We start from the raw sequence: 21436 nt of genomic DNA on the forward strand, positions 1-21436 counted from the left end.
GACGACGGATTGAACGTGGCCGTGTCAGCATTTTAGCCAATCGCAACGGCCAAATCAATTATTATTGAGCGGCCAATCCATATCTAGTAAGTGACCCATTTCTGCCAATCAGTACGCATGCCGGAAGCACCCATTTTGCACATTTCCCGAGACGCCGACGTCCGATGGCCGTGCCACGATGAGGCTCTTCCACGCCGCGTATTGCAAGATTTACCGCAAAACTCCACGAACAAACGCACCTGTCCAGGCGATGGGAAGCAAGCGCCTGGCACGAGCCGAGCGCGGCCAAGACAGTCTCGTACGCTGTCTTTTTCTAAGCGCCATGTAGCAGAGCGTCCTGCAGTTGGCTTTGGACGACGTGACGGCAAGGTCCCACCATGGCGATGGACATGACAGCAGCGCGCAAGAGGAGCCGCATGCAAGCCTGTCGCTATCGTCGCTGATGAGACGAGAGGCGCACGGCCGAGATCCTCGTAGGTGTACTGAGAACTGCTGTGAGAGCGACTTGAGCGCGCATGACGAGCTTATGTAGGACGAGATACGACCATTGCTGCCCGCGCGCGCGCTGAAGGCGTCGCTCGCGAGGCGCACGCCAGACGACGTTGCGGCGCACACGATGCCGGACAGCGTGGCAGCCGTTGTCTGTTTTTGGGCAGCTCTCGACTAGAGTTAACCTCGTGTTTTGGTGAATCGTGACGAGATGTAGCACGCGAAATAGTCTGTGACTGTATTCTATGTTAACTGTGTAGCTTTGTCTTGAGCCAAACAACCAGCGCGACGCAATGCCTTTGCCTCTGCATCTTGGACGAAGTCAAGTCCGAGTCGGTTTTGCAAGACAAAAAGTCGGCGCTCATGCCGACGAGACCCATGTGTAGTGTGTACCGGCGACGAAGAAGGCGTAGACAGGACGGTCGCGGCCTTGTACTGGTGCCATCGGCGGCTCATGCTGCTTCTGTGTGGCACGCAAAAAATGGGATCCCACTCCGAAATAGGTCCTAGAACGAGGGCGTTTTGGCCTTTTTCAGAGCAAGTCCTCAAATTGAAGATCTCAAACGAGACGGTCGGCTCTGATTGGCTGGTATAAATAAAAGATAGGCCCCAAGCCCCCAAGCCCAAGCTGCAGAAGGTTGACCCAACCTCCAAATTGAGTTTTCGCTCTCGTTTATTATCCAAACAGCAACAACAGCAGCAACACCAACAAGAGCAAGAATGGACGCCATTCACCAAATCCTCGTGTGGCTCGTGCGCACCCATCAAGTCATCATCACCTTCCGGTTCGTCACACACGTATTCCTGCGACCGCTCTTCTGGATCGCGGTGCGCCTCGCGCCACCACTCGCGCGCTATGCCATATACAGCTTCAACGAATTCGTGCGCAGGGAAACGAACAAGTTGGCGCGCAAGTTTACCACCCAGGCGATCGCCGAGTTTGGCTTCGTCGCCACCATCGCTGCCATCGCCAGTGTCTATATCATCACCCGGTATATCTCGCCAGAGACCCGGATGCTGAGCCCAGACCCTCGGCACAAGTGCTGGAACAAGTTCCTCGAAGCCGTCTTGTACGAGCCGACGGAAAAGCCTCGGCGGCGCCAGAACCAGCGATGCTCCAGTAATGCATCTATGTAATATTATCTGCAATGCCACGATGCTGCGGCAGCACAAACAGTTTGTGTGAACGGTGGGATGGGATAATATGCACTGGTTCCGTGTCGTGGTCTTGGAAATAGCGTCGGTCGATGGCGATGAGACATCTTGGATGCGTGTGCGGGTTGTGCGAGCGGCGCGTTCGGCTTTGGCCGCTTGTCGGTGCTTTGGCCGCTTGTCGGACGGCGACGCTGGACATGTCCGCGGCGGCATTCGAGCACTTGGGATACGGGTGACGAAAGCAGTCGGAGGTTGAGGGACGTATTGGGCGCATCGAGTCGATGCTGATGCACTTGGGTCGACGACCTCGCCTGGTTGTAGTGTCAGAGTTGGGCTCGTTGGAGCTCGGTGGCATGAGTGAGCACGCGTCAAGAGGGCCAGTTATCTATGTCATATGACAGACAACAATGAAGTGATAGAGTGTCATAAGTATGGAGCCGCGTATCGTGTGTTGAGGCCATTAGCTGGAGTTGCATCCAGTGCGCTTACTGGTCCTTCAGATTGGCATCGGGGCAGCGCGCATCCTACCGATATGCCATCGACACGTCAGTGTTTGTTCTTTCTACCCAATTGCAATAGTCCAACACGCAAATCTCGATCAAACACATATATATATGAACGTGTTTCGCGTTATCTTCATAGTTAGACAAAGACTTCGCATAATACAATTAGAGGACGCGTCGTTTAGTTGGTCGACTCGCAAAAGGCCTTGGCGTTCTGGAACATTTGCAGCCACGGCGAGACCTTGGCGTGTTCGATCTCGGGTGTCTTGTACGGCCATTGGAACTTGAGGAAGGCGCGCTCCGGGTGCGGCATCATGCAAAAGTGGCGGCCGTCGGCCGACGAGAGGCCGGCAATGCCTTCGGGCGACCCGTTCGGGCAGAACGGGTACTCGCTCGTGATCTCATTCGCGTCGTTGACATACCGGATCGGCGCGAGCTTCTTGTCGAGGACGTCTTCGAGGAGGCGCGGGTGCGGGAAGTGGGCGCGGCCTTCGCCGTGCGCGACCCACACGCCGAGGGACGACCCGGCCATGCCCTTGAGCATGATCGCGTTCGACTCTTGGATCTGGACCGACACAAAGTTGCACACGTACTTTTCGCAGGCGTTGTCAATGAAGCGCGGGTTGAGGTCGCCTTCGATCGTCCCCGCAGCTTCGAGCTCGGCCGTCACGGGCGGGTTGACCCAGCCGAGGAGCGACATGAACTGGCACCCGTTGCAGACACCGAGCGAGAACGTGTCGTTGCGGGCGCGGAACGCCTTGAACTGCGCGAGGACGTTCGGGTGGTACTTGACGACGCCGGCCCAGCCCTTGGCCGACCCGAGCACGTCCGCGAACGAGAAGCCACCGACAAACGCAACGCCACGGAAGCGGTCGTCGAGCGCGACCTTGCCAGACACCAAGTCCTTCATCGTCACGTCCCACACCTCAAAGCCGGCGAGGTAGAACGCCGAGCTCATTTCACGGTCGCCGTTCGAGCCTTCTTCGCGGAGGACCGCAATGCGGTGCTCGTGGCGCGTCGTGAGTGCCTTCGGGAGCGTCGGCGACGGCGTGTACGTGAGCTTCCAGCTCGGCGTCTTGCGGTGCTTCAGGTTCGCCTGCTCTTGCGCGACCACGTCCGGGCGGCGCTGGCGCTTCTCGAGCGCAAACGACGTCGCCTCCCACGTATCGCGGAGGGCCACCATCGAGTCCTTGAGCACGACATGGCCGTCAATCGACACCGAGACGCTGCCGTCGGCCACGAGGCTGCCGACCTTGACGAACGGCACGTGCGCCTTGGCAAACGCGGCCTTGACATCCTTCTCGAAGGCCTTGGGCACCTGGACCACCATGCCGAGTTCTTCGGCAAAGAGCACACCGAGGTGATCGCGGACGGTGGCGCCAACACCCGCGGGAATGTCGATCGAAACGCCGACGTTGCCCGAGAAGGCCATTTCCAGCAGCGCGACGAGGAGACCACCGTCCGAGCGATCGTGACCGGCCGAGAGCCACTGGTTGTGGATGCAGCTTTGGAGCGTCGTGAACGCGGCCGCAAAGAGCTTGGCGTCTTCCATGTCGGGCACGACCTTGCCGATCTGCGCATACACCTGAGCGAGCGCCGAGCCGCCGAGGCGGTGCTTGCCACCGCCAAGATCGATGTAGAAGAGGTCGCCACCGTCGCGCTTGAGGTCCGGCGTCACGGTCTTCTCGACGTCCGAGACGGCGCCGTACATGGTCACCACGAGCGTGCCCGGGGCCTTGACGTTCTCGGAGCCGACCTTGGCCGCCATCGAGAGCGAGTCCTTGCCGCCATCAACCGCGACACCAATGTCCTTCATGAAGGCCGTCATTGCCGAGCAGCACTCGTACATGCGCGCGGCCTCACCCGGCAGCTTGGCCGCCCACATCCAGTTGGCCGAGCACTTGATGTCGAGGAGCGAGCCCGTGAGGCAGGCCCACACGAGGTTCGTGAGCGACTCGCCGACCGTGAGACGCGCCATCGCACCCGGGTTGACGAGGCCCTTGATCGGCTGCTCACCGACCGCGCTCGCACAGCCCGTGAACGTGCCCGTCTCGGGCGAGCGGAAGTGCGACTGCGCAATGACCGAGACGTTGGCGAGCGGCAGCTGGAGCGGACCGACGCACGGCTGCTGCGCGACGAGCCCCGTGACGCAGCGATCAACCTTGTTGGTCAAAAACCGCTTCGAGCCGACCGAGAGAAGGCGCAGGACGCGGTCAAGCGCCGACGTGACCGAGATGTCGGCGGGGAAGACGAGCTCCTGGCCCGGCAGCGGCAGCCGCGAGTCCGTAAACGTCTTTTGCGGCATCTTGCCAAGGACGAGGTCGAGCTCGAGGTCCACGGGCGTCGAGTCGTCGAGGGCGTCGTGGAGCACGACCTTGCCGTCGCCCGTCACCTGCCCGAGAAGCGCAAACGGGCAGTTTTCACGCGCGCAGATGCGGCTAAAGAGGTCGACGTCCGAGGGCCGAAGCAGAAGCGCGTTATTTTCTTGGTACTCGGCGCCCCAGATCTCGAGCACGCTGAGCGTGTCGTCACCGACGAGGATGTTGCGGACCTCGTAGCGCGCGCCACCACGGTGCTCGCCCGCCGGCTCGACGATCTCCTTGAGCACGTTGCCGTTGCCGCCCGCGCCCTGGTCGTGGATCGACACGATCGGGTTCTTGTCGCCGAGCTCAATGCACGCGCGGATGACGCGGTTCATCTTGTTTTCCATCTCGGCGTCGCCACGCTGGACTGCGTTGAAGTCGAGCTCGGCCGTCTTGGCGTCCTGGATACGCGACGAAGCGGCGCCACCGCCCATACCGATGCGATAGCACGGACCGCCGACCTTGACGACCCACATGTTGACCTCGGCGTGGCCCTTCGTGCAGTGCGTCGCGTTGAGCTGGCCGACGCCGGCCGAAAACATGATCGGCTTGATGTACTCGCGGCGCTCGCCGTTGGGCAGCACCATGCCAAACGAACGCGCAAAGCCCGTCACAACCGGCTCGCCAAACTTGTTGCCGTAGTCCGACGCGCCGTTGGAGGCTTGCACGATGATGTCGCGCGGGTGCGCGAGGTTGCTCGGGTACTGCAGCGCCTTGTCTTCCCACGGCAGGTCGTAGTTTTCGAGGCAGAGCTGGCCGACCGAGTAGGCGCTGACGCCAGCGACAACGTGCGCACCGCGACCCGTCGCCTGGACATCGCGGATGCGGCCGCCCGTGCCGGTCTCAGCACCCGGAAACGGCGCGACACCCGACGGAAAGTTGTGCGTCTCGGCCGTCAAGAGCACGTGACTCTCGAGGTTGCGTTCGGCGAGCGCCGACGGACCGCCGACGTTGGCGGGCGCGAGCGTCTTGATTTTGGCGCCCTTGATGACGGACGAGTTGTCGTGGAACGCAATGATCGAGTTCTTCATCGACTCGGGCGTCAGCGTCGACTTGACCATCTTGAAGAGCGTCTCGGGCATCTCCTGGCCATCGAGGACGATCTTGCCACCAAAGAACCAATGGCGCGAGTGCTCCGAGTTGGATTGGCCCATGTCAAAGCACTCGACGTCGGTCGGGTCGCGCTTGAGCTTCTCCTTGAAGAGGTTTGTGTAATACTCGAGGTCCCACTCGTCAAAGCCGAGGCCGTTCTCCTCGTTCACGCGGCGGAGCGCTTCCTTGCCTTCGGTCATGATCGGGATGCGCTGGACGGGCTTGGGGGTCGTAAAGACACCAAACTCGGTCAACGGCGTCTCGTACACCTGCTCTGTCATGCGGTCCATGTGCGTCGCCAAAAACGTGGTCTTGAAGTCGGCCGTGAGCTTCCCGGGCTTGGCGTGGAAGAGGAAGACGCGGCTGCGCTCGATGCGCTTGATCTTGGTGAGGCCGCACGCGTGGCAGATCGAGACGGCGTTACTGCTCCACGGCGTGCTAAAGTTCATGCGCGGGCCGACTTCGACGTGCCACGAGGCCGCGGCCGCCGCCGGCGCCAAGAACGACGTCGACCGGTACTGCTTGGGCTCAAAGGTCTCGCTGAGGAGCCACGTCAAGCACTGCTCTTCCTCGGTCGTCAAGGAAGACGCCGAAGCCTCGAGCTCAATGTAGAAGCAGATCTCGGTCTCGACGCTCGTGAGCACGTCGGCCCACTGCGCCTTGAGCGTCGAGGTCGCATGCTCCGAGAGGAAGGGCGTCCGGAAGAAGCGCAGGAGCGACGACGTCTTGAGCTTCTTGGCCGCGGGGGCGAGCGCCGAGGCCGATAGCTTGCGGGGCGACGAGGACGACATCGGGCGGAGCGATCAAAAAGGGAAATGCAACCTCGTCCGCGGACAAAAAGATTTTCGAAGCCGCTTGCGATTGGTCAAAATCACAGCGCCAATGGTTGCCGCGCAACTTGGATAATGTATAGGTCACAAGACGCGAACCTTGGAATTTACGCCAATCGATGCTTAGCGCACCAGCTTTTTAGCCAATGGCATCGGTTGTATACGTTACATATGATGTGGCAGCACGAGCGTGGAGGAGCACGATGCCTGCGTTGGCACCAGCGCCGACGAGCTACTGGAAGGTCGCACGTCGGTGCCGGCGTAAGGTCCATCGAGGCGTTCGTCGCACGCGTGACGCAGTGGCGCGCTGCGCCGAGCGCTCGGCTTTGACGTCAGCTCGAATCTGTTTACACAATCAGGCTGCGCACATCGCGTGACGCCCCTTCAAGATACGCGGCCACCAATTGGACGTCGTGCATACGTAATCGGCGCGACGTGATGACTTGACAAGATGCTGCATCATGCGATGCGGGCGCCGACGCCAAATGATTGCTGAACAGGTCGGGTGGCGCCACGCGGCCCCCGCCTCGAGGCCTCAATACGACATGTACGCCGTTTCCACCTACGAGACTGCTGACGAGATTGCACTTTGGTCGCGGCTACCATAGCTCCACCAATGCACGCACGTCTTGACTCTTAGCTCTGCAAAGCCGGTATGTGTATTGGTGCACTCGCCCTTGGCGCGGAGCGAGGGTATTGCACTAGTGTCCGTCGATTCGGCGGCAGGAAGTGGCTCATCGATTCTGTGAATCCTATCATGCAGACTGCTATCGAGAACCCTGTGGTGCGACGTCTTGTCCGAGTTCCGCCGTGTTTTGCGTGCAGACGACGCGACGAGTATTGTAGACCGATCCACATATCGTCCAACACCGCATCGTCAAGGTTGTCGTCGCGCCTGTCATCGATCCGGTTCAGGTGGCAGCAAGTACAAATGCAATGCAAATCGACATGGCCTAGTCGTCGTAGCTAATAATTGCGAGTGTTGTATGCCCTTGGTATATATATTCGTTCTAGCAACAGCAGCGGTAGCAATACACGCTCCAGTCCTCGTTGGCTCCTCTCGGTGCATCGACGCTGTGATCGTTGGAAGCCATCTCAGATTCTGCCGCCATCGGATTGGTGGAAACCTGTCGAATTTTCAACCGATTGACCAATCATAGCGCAGGCCGTATCTTTAGCACTGGTCGTGGCTGGCGCCGAAGCAAGTTTCGCGATGTTTCGCCTCCGCAGCAGTATCAACCTGCGCCACCTCGGCGGCGGCCTCGGCCTCATGGCCGCCTACTCGAGCAACTCGGCGTCGCTCCTCAAGAGCGCCAAGCCGGCCGTGACCTTTTACCAGTACGAGCCGTGCCCGTACTGCTGCAAGACCAAGGCCGTCATGGACTACCTGCAAGTCCCGTACAAGGTCGTCGAGGTCAACCCGGTCTCGAAGAAGGAGCTCAAGGAGATCACCGACTATGGCAAAGTGCCTGTCGCGGTCATCGACGGCGTCGTACGTGGCGACGCTTGGCGAAGAAGCGCTCATGTGCATGATTCTAGGTCGTGCCCAACTCGTCCGACATCATTGCGCACCTTCAGGCCCACGCCGGCCTGCCGCCCGTCGAGAAGGAGTGGTCCGAGTGGGTCGACATGAAGCTCGTACGTTGCGTCCTTGGCAAGCTCCTCGTCCGATCCTGAATGGATGCGTAGATTACGCTCATGCCGCCCAACATTTACCGCACTGTGCCCGAGGCGCTCGAAGCGTTCGAGTACTGCTTGACCGAAGGCAACTTTACCGCGTGGGAGCGCCGTCTCTCCAAGTGAGCTCTCGTAGTCGAGTCGCCTATCATTGCTCATCACTGTGTACTGTAGGTACTCTGGCGCGGCCGCCATGTACCTCATTTCCAAGCGCCTCAAGAAGAAGTATGGCATCGAAGACGAGCGCCAAGCGCTGTACGACGTGACGGCCGTGTGGGTACTGTGATCTACTCCACAATGCCGGCTAAGCGCTAGGACGATGTGTAGCTCGAGGCGATTGGCGACAAGCCATTCTTGGGCGGCGACGAGCCCAACCTCACGGACGTCTCGGTGTTTGGTGTCTTTCGCTCAATCGTCGGCCTCGAGACGTTCAAGGATCTCATGACGCACACGCAGCTCCAGCCATGGTTTGAGCGCATGGCGGCCAAGGTCGGTCCGCGCCAGCGCCTCCAAGACTAGGTTTAGAGTATAATCGCCCCGCTCGAACGCACTGTGCATGTCAAACCACTCTTGATGTACGACATCGGAAGCTGTGTCGTCCTCACGGTGGTGTCAGCGTCGAACGTGGTCAGCTCGAAAAGACGTGCTCACGTGGTTGTGCTCCTCGTCGTCTCCGAGGCCCGTACTTCGAGTAGGCTGGAATATGCGCTGTCCTCTTCTCAATTTGCCTAAGGATGGGGGGAGGCTGGTGAGGATCGAACCCTGTGCCAGTGCTCGCACCACAAGGACGCCATCGGACGGGAAATGGGCATGGCATTGTGAATGCACCACGTGGAAGAGGAGCCTGCGTACGACCTCGCGCGAGCTATGACTCGAGTGGGTTCACCGCGGGATGGACGTCTCCGTACGCAGCTCACTCCCAACGACCAAGTTCTAACTCCCACGCATTCAGGCGTAGCGCTACGTAAGCAAAGTCTTGTGTAACAATGAAGATATAACGCGGAACACGTTCATATATATATGTATACGACGTGGTAGACACAAGACGGTACAAAATATAGCTATTACACTTGGCTGTACCCGGCGCGGTTGATGCAGTGTTTGGAAGCTGTAAAGCCGACGCCGGCACCAAGGACGATACCGCCAAGACCGATCAACGCCATCGTCGTCGCGCCATACCCGCTGCTCTCTGTCGCATCCGTGCCTGTGAGCACGGCTATACACATAGCATGAGCTTACAAGCAACACGGGGCAAGATGCGTACCTTGCGGGATCGGCATCGCCGTGACGTTGAGCGGCGCAAAGGGCTGCGGCACCTTGCACACGTTGGGCGCCGTTGCAAACGCCGACATGTCAAGGAACGCCTGGACGGGGCAGAGCTCTACGCGCGTGATGCTACCCTACCGAGTATATACTGACGCGAGGACGCACCCGAGGCGCACGCCGAGATCGGCAGCGGCCGGCCTTGGTACAAGAGGCGGAAGAAATGGCTCTTTGTCGACACTTGGTAGTAGAGCTCGAGGCCGACGTGGCTAGCGTACGGCACCCACTCGGTCAGGTACGTGTCGCCGCCGAGCGCGGCCAGCAGCGGCATCAACGTCGTATCATGGACTACCAATCGTATGAGATGCAAAACGTCGTGGAAAGTGGTGGGTACCTGCCGAGAGGATGAGGCGCGGGCCGTAGCCAGCGATCGCAGCCTGCAACCGCGTGCGAATGCGAGCAATGAACGTCGCCATGCCCGTGCGTGCGTACGCGCTGTTCTTGTAGAGGTACTGGAACAGCTGCGCCTTCTCTTCGTGGCTCACCGACCGAAGGTAGAGGTCGTGGTCCATCCCGTTGGGCAAGATGCGATCGGTGCACCTACACGTGATACGTGAGGTCGGCGAAACGCGCAGAATCCGACTCGTACCGCTGCGTCATGAGGCAGTCGAAGAGCAGCACGTGGTTGTAGCCCGAAATGTGCGTCTGCAGCTCCTTCTCACATGCCACGTTGGTGGCGTTGGTGGCCCACGCCTTGTACTCGGCTGACGCCAGCCACTCGGCGTTGATGTCGTTGAGCGCCGGGCAGATGCTCGGGTTGGGTGTCACGAACGACGAACTCAAGTCGTTGGTGTGCCACGGGATCGGCGCCGACGTTGTCGCATCCGAAAAAAAGTTTTGTGCAATGATCTACGTGCACAATGTTGTCATATATGTGACATCATCCAGCAAGTTCGAGCGTACCATGCCCGAGTTGACCGTGCGCTGCATGTCGGTGCTTTCGAAAAAGACATCTAGCACCATAGCCGTCAACCTCAGTTGCTCACGCATGACGAGCCTACCCGAGGTGTTGGTCAAGTCGACGGCTGCGCCAGCTTGGAAGAGCGAGAGCGGTCCGGTCCCGACATACGCCTTGCGAAAGTTGCTACAAGCGCCATGAGCCCACGATCCCATGCAGCATTAGGATGGACGTACGCGCCGTTGCGCTGTTGCTGGAAATAGCCTTCGTCAACCATTTGGCCGAGGAGGCAGTTGCCGGGGTAGGCGTTGCTGCCAGCAACGTACGTCTTGTCGAACACGAGGGTCGGCGACGCGCCGCTGCTCTGGGCGTGCAAGACAGGCGTCACTTGATCGCGGATGTTGCAGGTCCACGACTCGTTGTAGCCGTCCCAGCACTTGCCGTCGCTGAACGGCGTGCGCGCGCCGTGGCGCACCATCATCTGCACGTGCACGAGCGTCATGCTCGCCGCTTGCGGATCAGCGACCGGCTGGATGGCCGCCATGGCCATGTCCTTGGCACAGTAGCGCGGGTAGCCCGTGTGGTCGACGACGACTGCCGACGCCAGCGCGAGGCCCGCAGCAAGGAGGCTACCGACAGAGAGCATGGTCGACGTGTGGCGCAGGATGTCAAATGGCACATCGGATGGGATCCTGCCGCCAGCCTCCCAGCAGCTCAGATTTTTTCGAACCGAAAACGAATCTTCGGCTGATTTGTCCGGTTAGCGTTCCGGTTGCCATTGAGTGGCATCGGTCGATCACCTTGAACTTGACAATGTGAAATAGTGTACGACACGTCGGCTGGCGTGGAAACCAGGCGCCATTTTGCTTGGTGCACCGTGCAAGCAAGCCCGAATACGTAGCAAATGCGTAAACACGCACACTGTAGTCAGGCGGTACATGTGGTTATTGCGCAAACGCAGACTCGTGGAGGAGGGAAGTTGACATGCAAAACGTACGGAAATACTGTGAGAAAGCTCTGTCAAATTGGCGCGAGGGCTGCGCTGCCGACGCGACAAGAATCCCTCCACGGTGCTCCCGGAGCTAATCGCTTGCGTGCGACGTGTGGCAGCCATGAAGCTGGGTATGCCATGGCGTCAGCCTCGTCATGCCTCACTCGACCAGACTGGCACGTGCAAAGAGTTGGCCTCAACGCCATCGAGATTCGCTGGCGATCTAGCTGCAAGGTACTGGACGCCACGCGCCTCCAGCTGCACGATCAGCTTTGGTGCTCTGCACGGAGAAAGGCCCACGCGACACCGTGCTTGGACACAGATGAGAAGCAAGGTGCGCTCGAGTAAAATACTCCAGAAAGGAAAGGAGAACGCCAAACTCGAAGGCAGACGACGAGCAGCACCCCGTCCGCTGACACCGACGCGCACGAGAATCAAGGACAGAACCCAAAGCGAAGCAAGTCCCACCACCCGACACCACAAAACAAAGTTGATTCGGAACGCCTACACCATGCTGTAGCCGGCGCGGGCGCGGGCCGTGATCACGTGGCCGATCGCGACACCGGCGGCGACACCGGCCGTGATACCCAGCACGAGCGTCACTGTTGAAAACGTCGTTGGGGGACCTACACGTCATATGCAGCCTCCATGGCGATACACACACAGGACGTACTTGTCTTGGGGGTGGGAACCCGGGGCGCGACAGCGCAAATACTCGTGTTGGTCGCAAACGACGTCATGGCGAAGAAGTCGCTCGATCGACAGAGTTCGGTCACGCAGCCAGGCACGGGCAGCGGCTTGCCTTGGTACAGCAGTCGAAAGTAATAGTCGGTTGTGGCGTTTTCGTAGTAGACTTCCAGCGCCACGTGGCTTGCGTACGGCACCCACTCGGTGAGGTACGTCGGGCCGCCAAGCGCCGCCAGTAGCGGGTTGAGCGTCGAGTCGTGCACTAATTCCATGGAATTTTGATATAATACTGCAGGAAAGACCATGATACGTACCGATCGAGAGGTAGAAGCGGGGGCCGACGCCGGCCATGGCGGCCTCAAAGCGACTCCGCATCTGCGCCACGAGCCGCGCGCTGGCCGTGCGTGCGTAAATGTTGTCGCGAAAGTAGTAGGGCAGGAGCGCCGACGTCTCGAGCTTGTTGACCATCGCATGGAAGAAGTCGAGCGTCATGTTGTTGGGCAGCGTCCGGTTCGTGCAGCGCTGCGTCATGAGGCAGTCGAAGAGGATGTCGTTGCGGTACCCCGGGGCATACGCCGCCAACTGTGCCTCGAGCGCTCCGTTGGAGGCGTTGGTGACCCAGTTGTGGAACTCGTTGGACGCTTGCCATTGGCCACCGAGCACGTTCATGGCAGGACACAAGTCGGCACTGGGCACGAGCGCCGAGACACCAATGTCGCCCGTATGGAAGGGCACCGCGTCCGACGAGCTGTTGGGAAACATATTTTGGACAATGATCTAGACATGACGATATTTCCATCAGCATAGGATGGACAAGTTGTCGTATCGTACGTAGCCCGAGCCGACGGTGCGGTGGACGTCGGTGCTTTCGAAATACACATCTATGGCGCTCGAGTAAGATGGCGAGTACAAAGGTAGAGAGGTGCCTTTGGAGGTGGCGAGGTCAAGGGGCTCGTCGACCTGGAAGAGCGCACGGTGGCCACGACCCACGTACGCAGCCTGAAAGTTCCTATCGCGTGGCGTCATGCTTGGCGAAACGCAGCGATTGAGACAGCGTACGCGCCGTTCTGCTGTTGCTGTGTGTAGCCTTCGTCGAGGAGCTGCCCGAGGAGGCACGTGCCCTTGAAGACGTTTTGACCGTCTGTGTAGATCTTGTCAAAGGTCATGTTGCTCGGTACGTCATCGGCCGTGTGCAGGACGGGCGCCATGCGATCGCGGAGCTGGCAGTTCCACGCTTCGTTGTATCCGTTCCAGCATTTCTGCCAGCTATACGGCGTGCGCGCGCCGTGGCGCACGAGCAGTTGGACGTGCTGAAGCGTGAGCGACGCCATACGTGGGTCGGTCACGGGCTGCACCTTGGAAAATGCCATGTCTTTGCCGCAGTAGCGCGGGTAGCCACCAGCGTCGAGCTCGACGCCTGCCACGAGGGCTGCCGCGAGGAGCGCGCTTGTCGTGAGGACCGAGATCATCCTCGTCGTCAATGGAAGTCGGGAAATGGCGAAGGAGGAAGTTGGATGCCATCCGCGCAGCTGGGTCGATGCGGACGACTTGGATACCGCCTGTTCTTCGTCACATGGCGTAAATGCTTTTTACGACATAATTGTGTCGACGTATAGATACGAATAGCAACATAAAAGACGAAAAAGGGCGTTGAAAATGAAATACGACGTGGCGCCAGCGACTTGTTGAAGTTCTATCGATTATCCGGATGACACGCTGACATTGAAGTTGCCTCACTGAGGGGCTCGGTCATCGAGGTGGGTACTCAGACGGCAGGAAGGCTATGGACATAAACTAGCCCCTCGACCAGCTCCCTCGACCTGAATGCACCGGTATATATATATATGAGCGTGTTTTGCGTTATCTTCATAGTTACACAAAGACTTCGCATACGTAGAGACTAGCAATCTCCTTCTTCTTTTGCTCGCCGGGCCGTGGCTGCGCAGGCGGCGGCGCGGGGGCTCGTCTGGCTCTTCTGTCGTCGCCCTACGACGCTAGTGGCCGCGGGAGAGGCACTGGACGACAAGGCCAGTAAAACGCTTCCTGGTGTCGCGGTCGGCGGCATAGCTACGCCGTTTGTCAAGATCCTCGAGAGACGCCAGCGACTGAGGCGGCGTCAGCGACTGGAGGTCGCGGTGCAGGACGATTGGCAGCGTGGTCTTGGTGCGCCCTAAGGAAACGTGGCCTAGACGCCGTTAGCGCTGGTGGGCGACGATAGCACTCACCGGTTCACCGGTTCGCCGTCGCAGCGACCGTAGAGCGCGACGTCGGCAAGAGTGTTCGCGTGGAAGATCCCGAGCAGTCGACGCAGCTGCCGGTGATGGAAGGCCCAGGGCCTCAATCTCACGGACGTGAGCATCGGCTTCGCCGTTGGCAAGGTCGCGGCAGCGCATGCGGTTTCTGTGCATGACGAGGTTCCGTTCAATGCGGAGATTTTTGGCCAACTCGTATTCGCTACCAGCACGGGCCCCGATATGACGGAGACGTGGACGTTGGACGAGCTCGGCCGCGTTACCGAGAGATGCGGCAGGCGACTCGCGCAGTGACAGAAAGGACACCATAGAGGTGAGCTTCATATGATACATGCGCTGCTCAGGAGACGTCTGGAGTACCAGCCAGGCCGCGCGTCGCTGGACAAGACCAGACGTGCACGCGTTGGGCGTCCTCTATGACCATCCTTACTTCGACCAGTTGGTAGTCAACCAACGACAACATGGAGACTCAGTGCGACGCCGTCAACGACAAGCCAGCAGCGCGATCCAAGCCACCCGCGTCCGAAATCGTAGCTCGTATTTGGCGCATGTAGAGGTCGCGAGAGACGCGACTTGAGATCTACACCGTACACTAATGCTGCTCGACTTGGGAGGTTCAGCCGGCAGCAACTGCGTCCGCTCGCCAGTGGTCACTACTAGTACCCGCGAACGACGCTTGGTACGAGGGCTGCCATACCAAGCCGCTTCGGTCCCGGTTCGCTCAAGCTCAGTGGGGCCTTTTTGGTCACATCCTTCGTAGCGCACCCGACATCCCGACCAACGGCGCGATGGGTGGGCACGTCAGTCGCTCCGGCGCTGTACCGTAGCCTGCCCGCCTCATGAAGACGTAGCCACGCGTGCTCGTCGCCGATCTCGCAATTGTCCCGTCTTTCGAGTCGCACCTCGTCGCCATGGCGCAGAACAAGGAGCTTGGAACCGAGCTGACGGAGGCGATCGTGGGCGTCCCCACGCACGACGCTGTCGAATGAAACTTCCGTGCAGATCGCGACCATCCTCCTGCATTGACAGCTCATATCCGGCATTGCTGTGTTGATTATCGCCAATAAACGTCATACTACCTATCTATCTACGCATGTGTCTCGGGCTCTACGACGGCCATGAAGCCCGACGATGTAATCAAGACGCACGATCGTGTCGTCGACGCGTACGGCAAGGCGGCTGTGAAGCGTCAGACGCGGGCCACAATCTTAAGGGATGAGCCCGCTCCTGAACCAGCAGTCCAAGAAGCTCGATCTGGCTTGGGCACGGGCCTATTCTTCAAGATGATGGCCCGCGCTTGACGCTTCTTGGCCGCCTTGCCGTGCGCGTCTTGATTTCATTAATGGCCTTCATGGCCGCTGCAGAGCCCGAGACGACGTTGAACGGCCCGAGCATTGCTGGGCGACTCGCGCCGGCCGGAGGACGCGACGACCCGGCGCTTCCTGGCTGCGGGGTCACGAGCTCCAAACGCACTTGGTCCTTCGCGAGCGTGCGGCGGAGCGAGGTTGGCACCGACACGGGCGTCGAAGACCGTATATTGAGCACTGGTAGTACATGTGGAGAAGTGGCTACTGGCGTTGGGTGCTTGCAGTAGCTTGAGAACGTTGGGTCGTACCCTCCGACCACGTTCTATCCACGTGGTCGGGCTGGATACTATGGATCGGGTGGGGTGGATGGGGCAGGAAACCAGAATCGCGCCATAGCTGCTCTCTGGGACGTGGCGGACGAGGGGATGAGTTCGATTGCAACTGCAACCGTGGACGAAGGCTCCTCGAGACGCTGTGCGCTGGTGGGCCGCATCGTCGTCATTAAGAGCGTGCTTGAGGATCGAAGAGAGGACTTAACTTGGTGCCTTTGAGAAAGACCACGTACTAGCAAACGTACTCGGTCGGTGCCGCTTGGTCGGCTCCCGTCGACGCGACCGCCGAGAGAAGAAGACGGCGCAACGGAATGCGTCGATAGACGTCCGACGTGACGCGCTGGAGACTGTCATCGAGAAAGCAAAGCAGCGCTGGACGACATAGGCGGACTCGCTGCGTGTGAGCCAAAAGAGGCCATGCGACTCGATGACGGCGATGGCTTGGCGTCCATCATGTTGCGGATCGCAAGCTTCTTGGTGGCTTGGCCTTTGGCTGTGGATCTGGGCACTGGAGAGAGTGCACTCTCGGAAGCGCGGCTTGGCAGCGGCTCCTGCCGCGTCGGACGTGTCGTGGCCTTCCATCAATGCATCGCGCTCTGCCTAGAATCGGGCTCGGAGCTGACTCAGCCCAACCGTGAAACGCTGTTCCAAACAGAATTTAGGACCGACTTTGCACAAGCTATTCGCTACGAAATCCATCGGAACCAACATTAAATGTATCTTTCCATTAATCCACTGGTACTAGAGTATACGGAAGAGGGTACGCTTCCTGACACGCTATGGCCGCGACAGTGAGCGCGAATCACATATGCAGACGCTTGACGCTAGGTACGAAGGTTGGACGACACATCGGTGGCGCCTACAGCTCGTCTCGGCTGCTCGTTGGGCCCGCGTTCAACCTCGCCCTTGAGTCGGTGGTCGCACTGGCCACGCATTCGACGGAATTGCTCCCGTCACAGTGAGAGGTTGAGTAGCTGCTGAGCCAGAAAGCGGCGCCGATAACACCAAAGCCGCCCACGATCAAGTACCACGAAGGCAGCAAGTATTGTGTCGGCCAGATCGCGACAGCCGCGTTGACAACGAGAGCCAAGTGGATGCCGTCGACTTGGAGCGACAAGATCGCAAGCGTCCAACGACCGATGTCCCGCATAGAGCGAGCCCTCGAGCGCGCCCCAAGCTGGTCCTTGCCTCAAGCCTCGAATGAATATGCATGTAGTAAGTGTTCATACCATGGAGGTTCACATGCTCGTGCACCTACAAAAGCGGAGGAGGCAAATAGAACGACTTGAGAATAGACGTACGTCTTTCACCTCCATCAGCGCGTCCGCGATGCGGATCACGCGGGCCATCATCCACTGTGGGAGCGGCACCGTCAGCAAGGACTGCCTACACGTGTAAATTAGCTTTGACCATGAGCAAAGGAGGAAGTAGGCGGTGGAGCGCGCGAGGCTCATTGTTGCGGCGCTCGGTGTTTTCCTAAATGAAGCTGCAGAGGAAATGCGCCGTTCAAGTCACATCGATCTCGTAGGAATTTCATTTCAGAAAGTGGCGCCAATATCTCATCCGACGCATTCTGATCTGACGAACAAGACTAAGCGTACGGCTTTCTCGACTGTCACTTCGTCGCCTGCGTGGCCTCATCGCTTCCGCTACGCTTCACTACGCAGCAGTGCCTGGTGCCATGGGGTAGTAAGACGTCCAAGTAGGACGCAAGCAGGTGAGCCGTCGGGCTGCCACGTCATCAGATCTCCTCCAGCACATGTACTAGTATCGCTGCGCCTTGTCGCCTCAACACACGCGCCACATCTTCTTCATCTTCTCTCGTCGTTGCATCCAAAAGAAGGCCACGAACGATCACTCATGGGTACGCACTTGCACTTGCCTCGCTGCCTCAGGAAGTGCATACCGTAAGAAGTATCTCTCCATCTCGATCACTATTCTTCTGCCACCAGTTCTTGAAAGCGACTGCCGTACTGACGAGGCGAGCGGCGTATGCGAGATGCTACGGGTGGTGACGCACCCGGCAACTCGCGCAGCAACACGAAGACGCCAAGGAAAAGCTTGATCGGCTCTCGAGTCTTTTCAAGTTCCCGCCGGGCCGTGCGTCGCTGGCCCAGATCCAGCTCACCGCCGTGGTGCACAAGCTGTGCGAGCACGGCGACTTGACGTCGGCAGCTGCGCCGCACACTTGACGTTGTGCTGGAAGCCCACTCGCGATACCAAACGTACGGTGTTCTTCAACCTGAGGTACGAGGAAGACAATGCGGCCCGTATTTGATGCCGCATGTACAGGTTGCGTTCGGTCTCTACTCCCAAACGCGTGCCACTGGCAAAGATGCGCGGGCACATGCCCTCCCACGCCATACAGACGGCTGTGAAGGGCCACTGCAGCCTCATTCTGGCCGCGCTCTACAGCAAGGCCCTGCTACCCTCAATGCCCGACCAAATGTAGCATCACAAAGCACGTCCAGATATTCAATCTGGATTGGACGTGCTTTGTGACGCTACATTCGGTCGGGCATTAAAGGTAGCAGGGCCTTGCTCTGGAGCGTGGCTAGAATGAGGCTGCAATAGCCCTTCACGGCCGTCTGTGCGGCGTGGGAGGGCATGCGCCCACGCATCTTTGCCAGTGGCGCAGCTTGATTCTACATATATATATATATATGAACGTGTTCCGCGTTATCTTCATTATGACACAAAGACTTCGCATACGTAGCGCTACGCCTGAATGCGTGGGAGTTAGCACTTGGTCGTTGGGAGTGAGCTGGGCACGGAGAGATCCATCCCGTGGTGGACCCCACTCGCCGAGTCATAGCTCGCACGACGCAGGCTCCTGTACTCTACATGCCATTGATAATACGCTGAGCGAGACGTCAAAGGCTGTTTGCATCTAGCGTGGTGCCGTGACGCCGGTCGACTCATTGGCGGACGCTGCAAGGACTCTACAACAAGGCTGATCGATGGTACGTCGGAGGAGCGAGAGGCTCCGAGGCAACGTCTAGACCGCCAGAGATGTGCTCACTGCCACATTGTTATTGGTCGCAGACGCCAGATACAAAGATGAGGCGAAAGGAGCGGTCCATCCGTTGGCGTCAAAGGAGCGGTGGCCATCGTGATCAATGGGCTCCTACACAGCGCCCTGTGTGAGCTCGTCACGCCTGGGTGCAAAGTCGGCTACAGTACTGTGTCGGGCAGGTGCAACGCAACGCTTGATGTTTCAAGCAAGCTGACGCCGAGAGGAAGAAGACGTGAAAGCTGGCGTTGGCCAGTGGGCGTTGGCGGCTGTTGCTGCGTGCGCTAGGCCGAGCCTCGTGTCAACCGCCGCTTTGGAGAGTGTCGCGAGGAAGACCGCATCATAGCTTGATTCTGCACTGCGATGATGAGCACCTCGCTCCGGCGCCTCGCTACGGTCCTCGGAGCGGTGGATCTGCTGCCCCCAACGTCGTTGAGAGGAAGACCATGGTGCTCGTGGCGATCGTGCTCAGCTCGGACAATCGAAGCGAAGAAGACATAATCGATTAGGACTACGGGAACTACGGGCCGAATGCCCCGGCCAACTGCGGGCTGCTCGCTTCTGGTGGTTGCCTACATGTGCGACAGCCTTGGTTCCTTAGGAAGGGCCATGCCTCATGTCACGACGATGATCTACAGTAGGGTGACAGCGTTTCTGGTGTGCATCTTCGTGATCGACGACCTCATTCTCGCCTACCTCAACTTTGCTGCGCATGCTCCAGCCGGGCTCAAAGTGACGACGACAACGACAAGGACGTGTCTGACAACCCCAAGGTCATGCCTAACAACAATGAGGACATGATCGACGACGGCACTCGTTGTAGTTGAAGATGACTTTGTCGTCGTCGGACATGTCCTTGTCGTCGTCGGTCGTTGCTTTGAGCCGCTGAAAGTTGTGCGTGAGCGATAAGTGGCCGGCAACGAGCGCGGACCCGGCTGATGACCTCGCGTTCACGTTGGCGGATCGCGAGCTTCTTGCTGGTCTTCGCCTTCGGAGCTGCGCACTAGAGAGAGCGCGCGCTCGGAAGCGCAGCTTGGCGGTGGCTTCTGGCGCGACGAACTTGTCTTGGCCTTCCGGACCCAGCGGTGCTCAACCTTGGATCGGGTTGTTGCTCTGAACTGATTCAGCCGGAAACGCTGTTTCAAACAGCATTTTGGACCAGAATCCGCTTCGAAATCCTGCTGAGCCAATATCGGATATCGCTTCACGTTGATACGCTACTTTGACACGCTGCGGCCACGCAACCTCGCCCCGCTGGCAACAGCGCACAGGAGTCGTATATGCAGAGTTTTCACGCTGCTTGTAGGGTACTTTGCAACTTGCATCGACTGGTATAACAGCGATACCATTGCAGTCGCTCCATTCGACTTGCCATGGCTAAAATGCTGCGCGAGATGCCAACGGTTGCGTGCGTCTAGCGTGGGCCGACTTACTGTCCACAGCCATCGTGATCAATGGGCTTCGACACAGCGCGCCGTGTGAGCTCGTCGTGCCTATGTGCAATGACGGCTACAGTGTCGGGCAGGCGCAGCGCGACGCTTGACGTTTTAAGCTCAGAGGAAGAAGACATGAAGAAAGGCTGTGATTTCACACGTTTTTTACACGTGCGGTGCGTCACATTATCCGGTCGTACGATCCAATAATAGAGGTATTTATATCACAGATTGGGCCAATGTGCGCATGAGGACCTACCAAGTCGTCGTCGCGTGAAATATGTGCGTATCGCGTGTAAAATACTTCAGCTTCTGATGATAGCGTGTGGTGAGATCATCTCACCACACCAAATGCACTCACTCGTCTAGTCTTTCCAAGTTCACACCACTCTAAACTGCTAGGGTTCACGTAGTCTTGCTGCGCCGTGGTTGGCGTTGGCAAAGGCAGCTTGCTTGTCGACCGGAAATGGGGGTACTCTGAGCTACTCACCGAATGACCACGGTCGCTTCCGAGCTTGCAGTCCTTCGGCGCTGATACAGCCGGAGATGATCGCAATTCGCACAAAAAGTATTTGGGATCGATTTATGTCGGCACAAATCAATGGATTGCATACAAAAGCAGCGTCGTCGCAGTTTAGAATTGCGACCCAGCGCCTGCGATGCGCCCGACGCCGAACAGTGCAATCGTCCAAGGCGTGGCCGCGTCTTTCTTGGCGAGCTTGGTCCTCTCGTGCCCGACATCCAGAACATGTGTACTGTGTTCTGTGGGTTGTCACAGGTTTCGCGCGTGTCGTGACCTTGTTGACGATCAAGTTGGGGTGCTCCAGAGGCAGTATGGCTCCGGAGGCGCCTCGGCGCAGTACAAGGCCGCAGTGGCAGCAATCTGCTCTCGAAGCGAGTTGTTAGTTAGTTGTTAATGGCGTATTACTAGGAGTCGTCGCGGTCGAAGTCATCGCATCGTCGTTGCGGCGCCATTGACTTGGCAATGTCGACCGTGTCCCACGCGGTACACGCATGCGCGAGCTCGCGATCGACTAGCTGCTAAATAGCCCATGCTTGGGCAGCTGGTCGATGTCCGGGCGAAGCCCTCA

The 21436-nt window shown here is 58.9% G+C and overlaps 5 protein-coding genes across 5 annotated transcripts; 2 read left to right on the forward strand and 3 right to left on the reverse strand.

Moving 5' to 3' along the window:
* The first annotated feature begins 1170 nt into the window (after positions 1–1170).
* SDRG_10832 (hypothetical protein) lies at positions 1171–1664 on the forward strand. Its single transcript, XM_008616844.1, has one exon. It carries the CDS (start codon positions 1210–1212, stop codon positions 1624–1626), a length of 417 nt encoding a protein of 138 aa, XP_008615066.1. The 5' UTR covers positions 1171–1209; the 3' UTR covers positions 1627–1664.
* Positions 1665–2238: 574 nt separating this feature from the next.
* Positions 2239–6429, reverse strand: SDRG_10833 (phosphoribosylformylglycinamidine synthase). Its single transcript, XM_008616845.1, has one exon. It carries the CDS (start codon positions 6391–6393, stop codon positions 2329–2331), a length of 4065 nt encoding a protein of 1354 aa, XP_008615067.1. The 5' UTR covers positions 6394–6429; the 3' UTR covers positions 2239–2328.
* A 1175-nt stretch (positions 6430–7604) lies between these two features.
* On the forward strand, positions 7605–8984 carry SDRG_10834 (hypothetical protein). Its single transcript, XM_008616846.1, has 5 exons — positions 7605–7924; positions 7972–8070; positions 8122–8231; positions 8284–8386; positions 8437–8984. The coding sequence occupies exons 1-5, from the start codon at positions 7646–7648 to the stop codon at positions 8626–8628; spliced, it is 783 nt and encodes a 260-aa protein (XP_008615068.1). The 5' UTR covers positions 7605–7645; the 3' UTR covers positions 8629–8984.
* Positions 8985–9106: 122 nt separating this feature from the next.
* Positions 9107–11053, reverse strand: SDRG_10835 (hypothetical protein). The gene is made up of 8 exons (XM_008616847.1): positions 10567–11053; positions 10434–10516; positions 10336–10385; positions 10022–10281; positions 9767–9972; positions 9541–9720; positions 9374–9490; positions 9107–9325 (listed from the first exon to the last, which is right to left on the reverse strand). The coding sequence occupies exons 1-8, from the start codon at positions 10974–10976 to the stop codon at positions 9174–9176; spliced, it is 1458 nt and encodes a 485-aa protein (XP_008615069.1). The 5' UTR covers positions 10977–11053; the 3' UTR covers positions 9107–9173.
* Positions 11054–11825: 772 nt separating this feature from the next.
* On the reverse strand, positions 11826–13505 carry SDRG_10836 (hypothetical protein; the record flags this gene model as incomplete). The annotated part of the gene is made up of 6 exons (XM_008616848.1): positions 13068–13505; positions 12935–13017; positions 12840–12889; positions 12323–12785; positions 11995–12270; positions 11826–11947 (listed from the first exon to the last, which is right to left on the reverse strand). The coding sequence occupies exons 1-6, from the start codon at positions 13475–13477 to the stop codon at positions 11826–11828; spliced, it is 1404 nt and encodes a 467-aa protein (XP_008615070.1). The 5' UTR covers positions 13478–13505.
* Between the last annotated feature and the right edge of the window lie 7931 nt (positions 13506–21436).

Source organism: Saprolegnia diclina, assembly GCF_000281045.1.
Source record: "Saprolegnia diclina VS20 unplaced genomic scaffold supercont1.37, whole genome shotgun sequence".
NCBI classification, from domain to species: domain Eukaryota; phylum Oomycota; class Saprolegniomycetes; order Saprolegniales; family Saprolegniaceae; genus Saprolegnia; species Saprolegnia diclina.

Coding starts and splice junctions, on each gene's coding strand:
- SDRG_10833 (XM_008616845.1), bottom strand. CDS start 6,393: ATGTCGTCCTCGTCGCCCCGCAAGCTATCGGCCTCGGCGCTCGCCCCC.
- SDRG_10835 (XM_008616847.1), bottom strand. CDS start 10,976: ATGCTCTCTGTCGGTAGCCTCCTTGCTGCGGGCCTCGCGCTGGCGTCG. Junction 10,282..10,335: donor GCACGGTCAACTCGGGCATG/GTACGCTCGAAC, acceptor TTGTGCACGTAG/ATCATTGCACAAAACTTTTT. Junction 9,326..9,373: donor GGCGATGCCGATCCCGCAAG/GTACGCATCTTG, acceptor CTATGTGTATAG/CCGTGCTCACAGGCACGGAT.
- SDRG_10834 (XM_008616846.1), top strand. CDS start 7,646: ATGTTTCGCCTCCGCAGCAGTATCAACCTGCGCCACCTCGGCGGCGGC. Junction 8,071..8,121: donor AGTGGGTCGACATGAAGCTC/GTACGTTGCGTC, acceptor ATGGATGCGTAG/ATTACGCTCATGCCGCCCAA. Junction 8,232..8,283: donor TGGGAGCGCCGTCTCTCCAA/GTGAGCTCTCGT, acceptor TGTGTACTGTAG/GTACTCTGGCGCGGCCGCCA.
- SDRG_10832 (XM_008616844.1), top strand. CDS start 1,210: ATGGACGCCATTCACCAAATCCTCGTGTGGCTCGTGCGCACCCATCAA.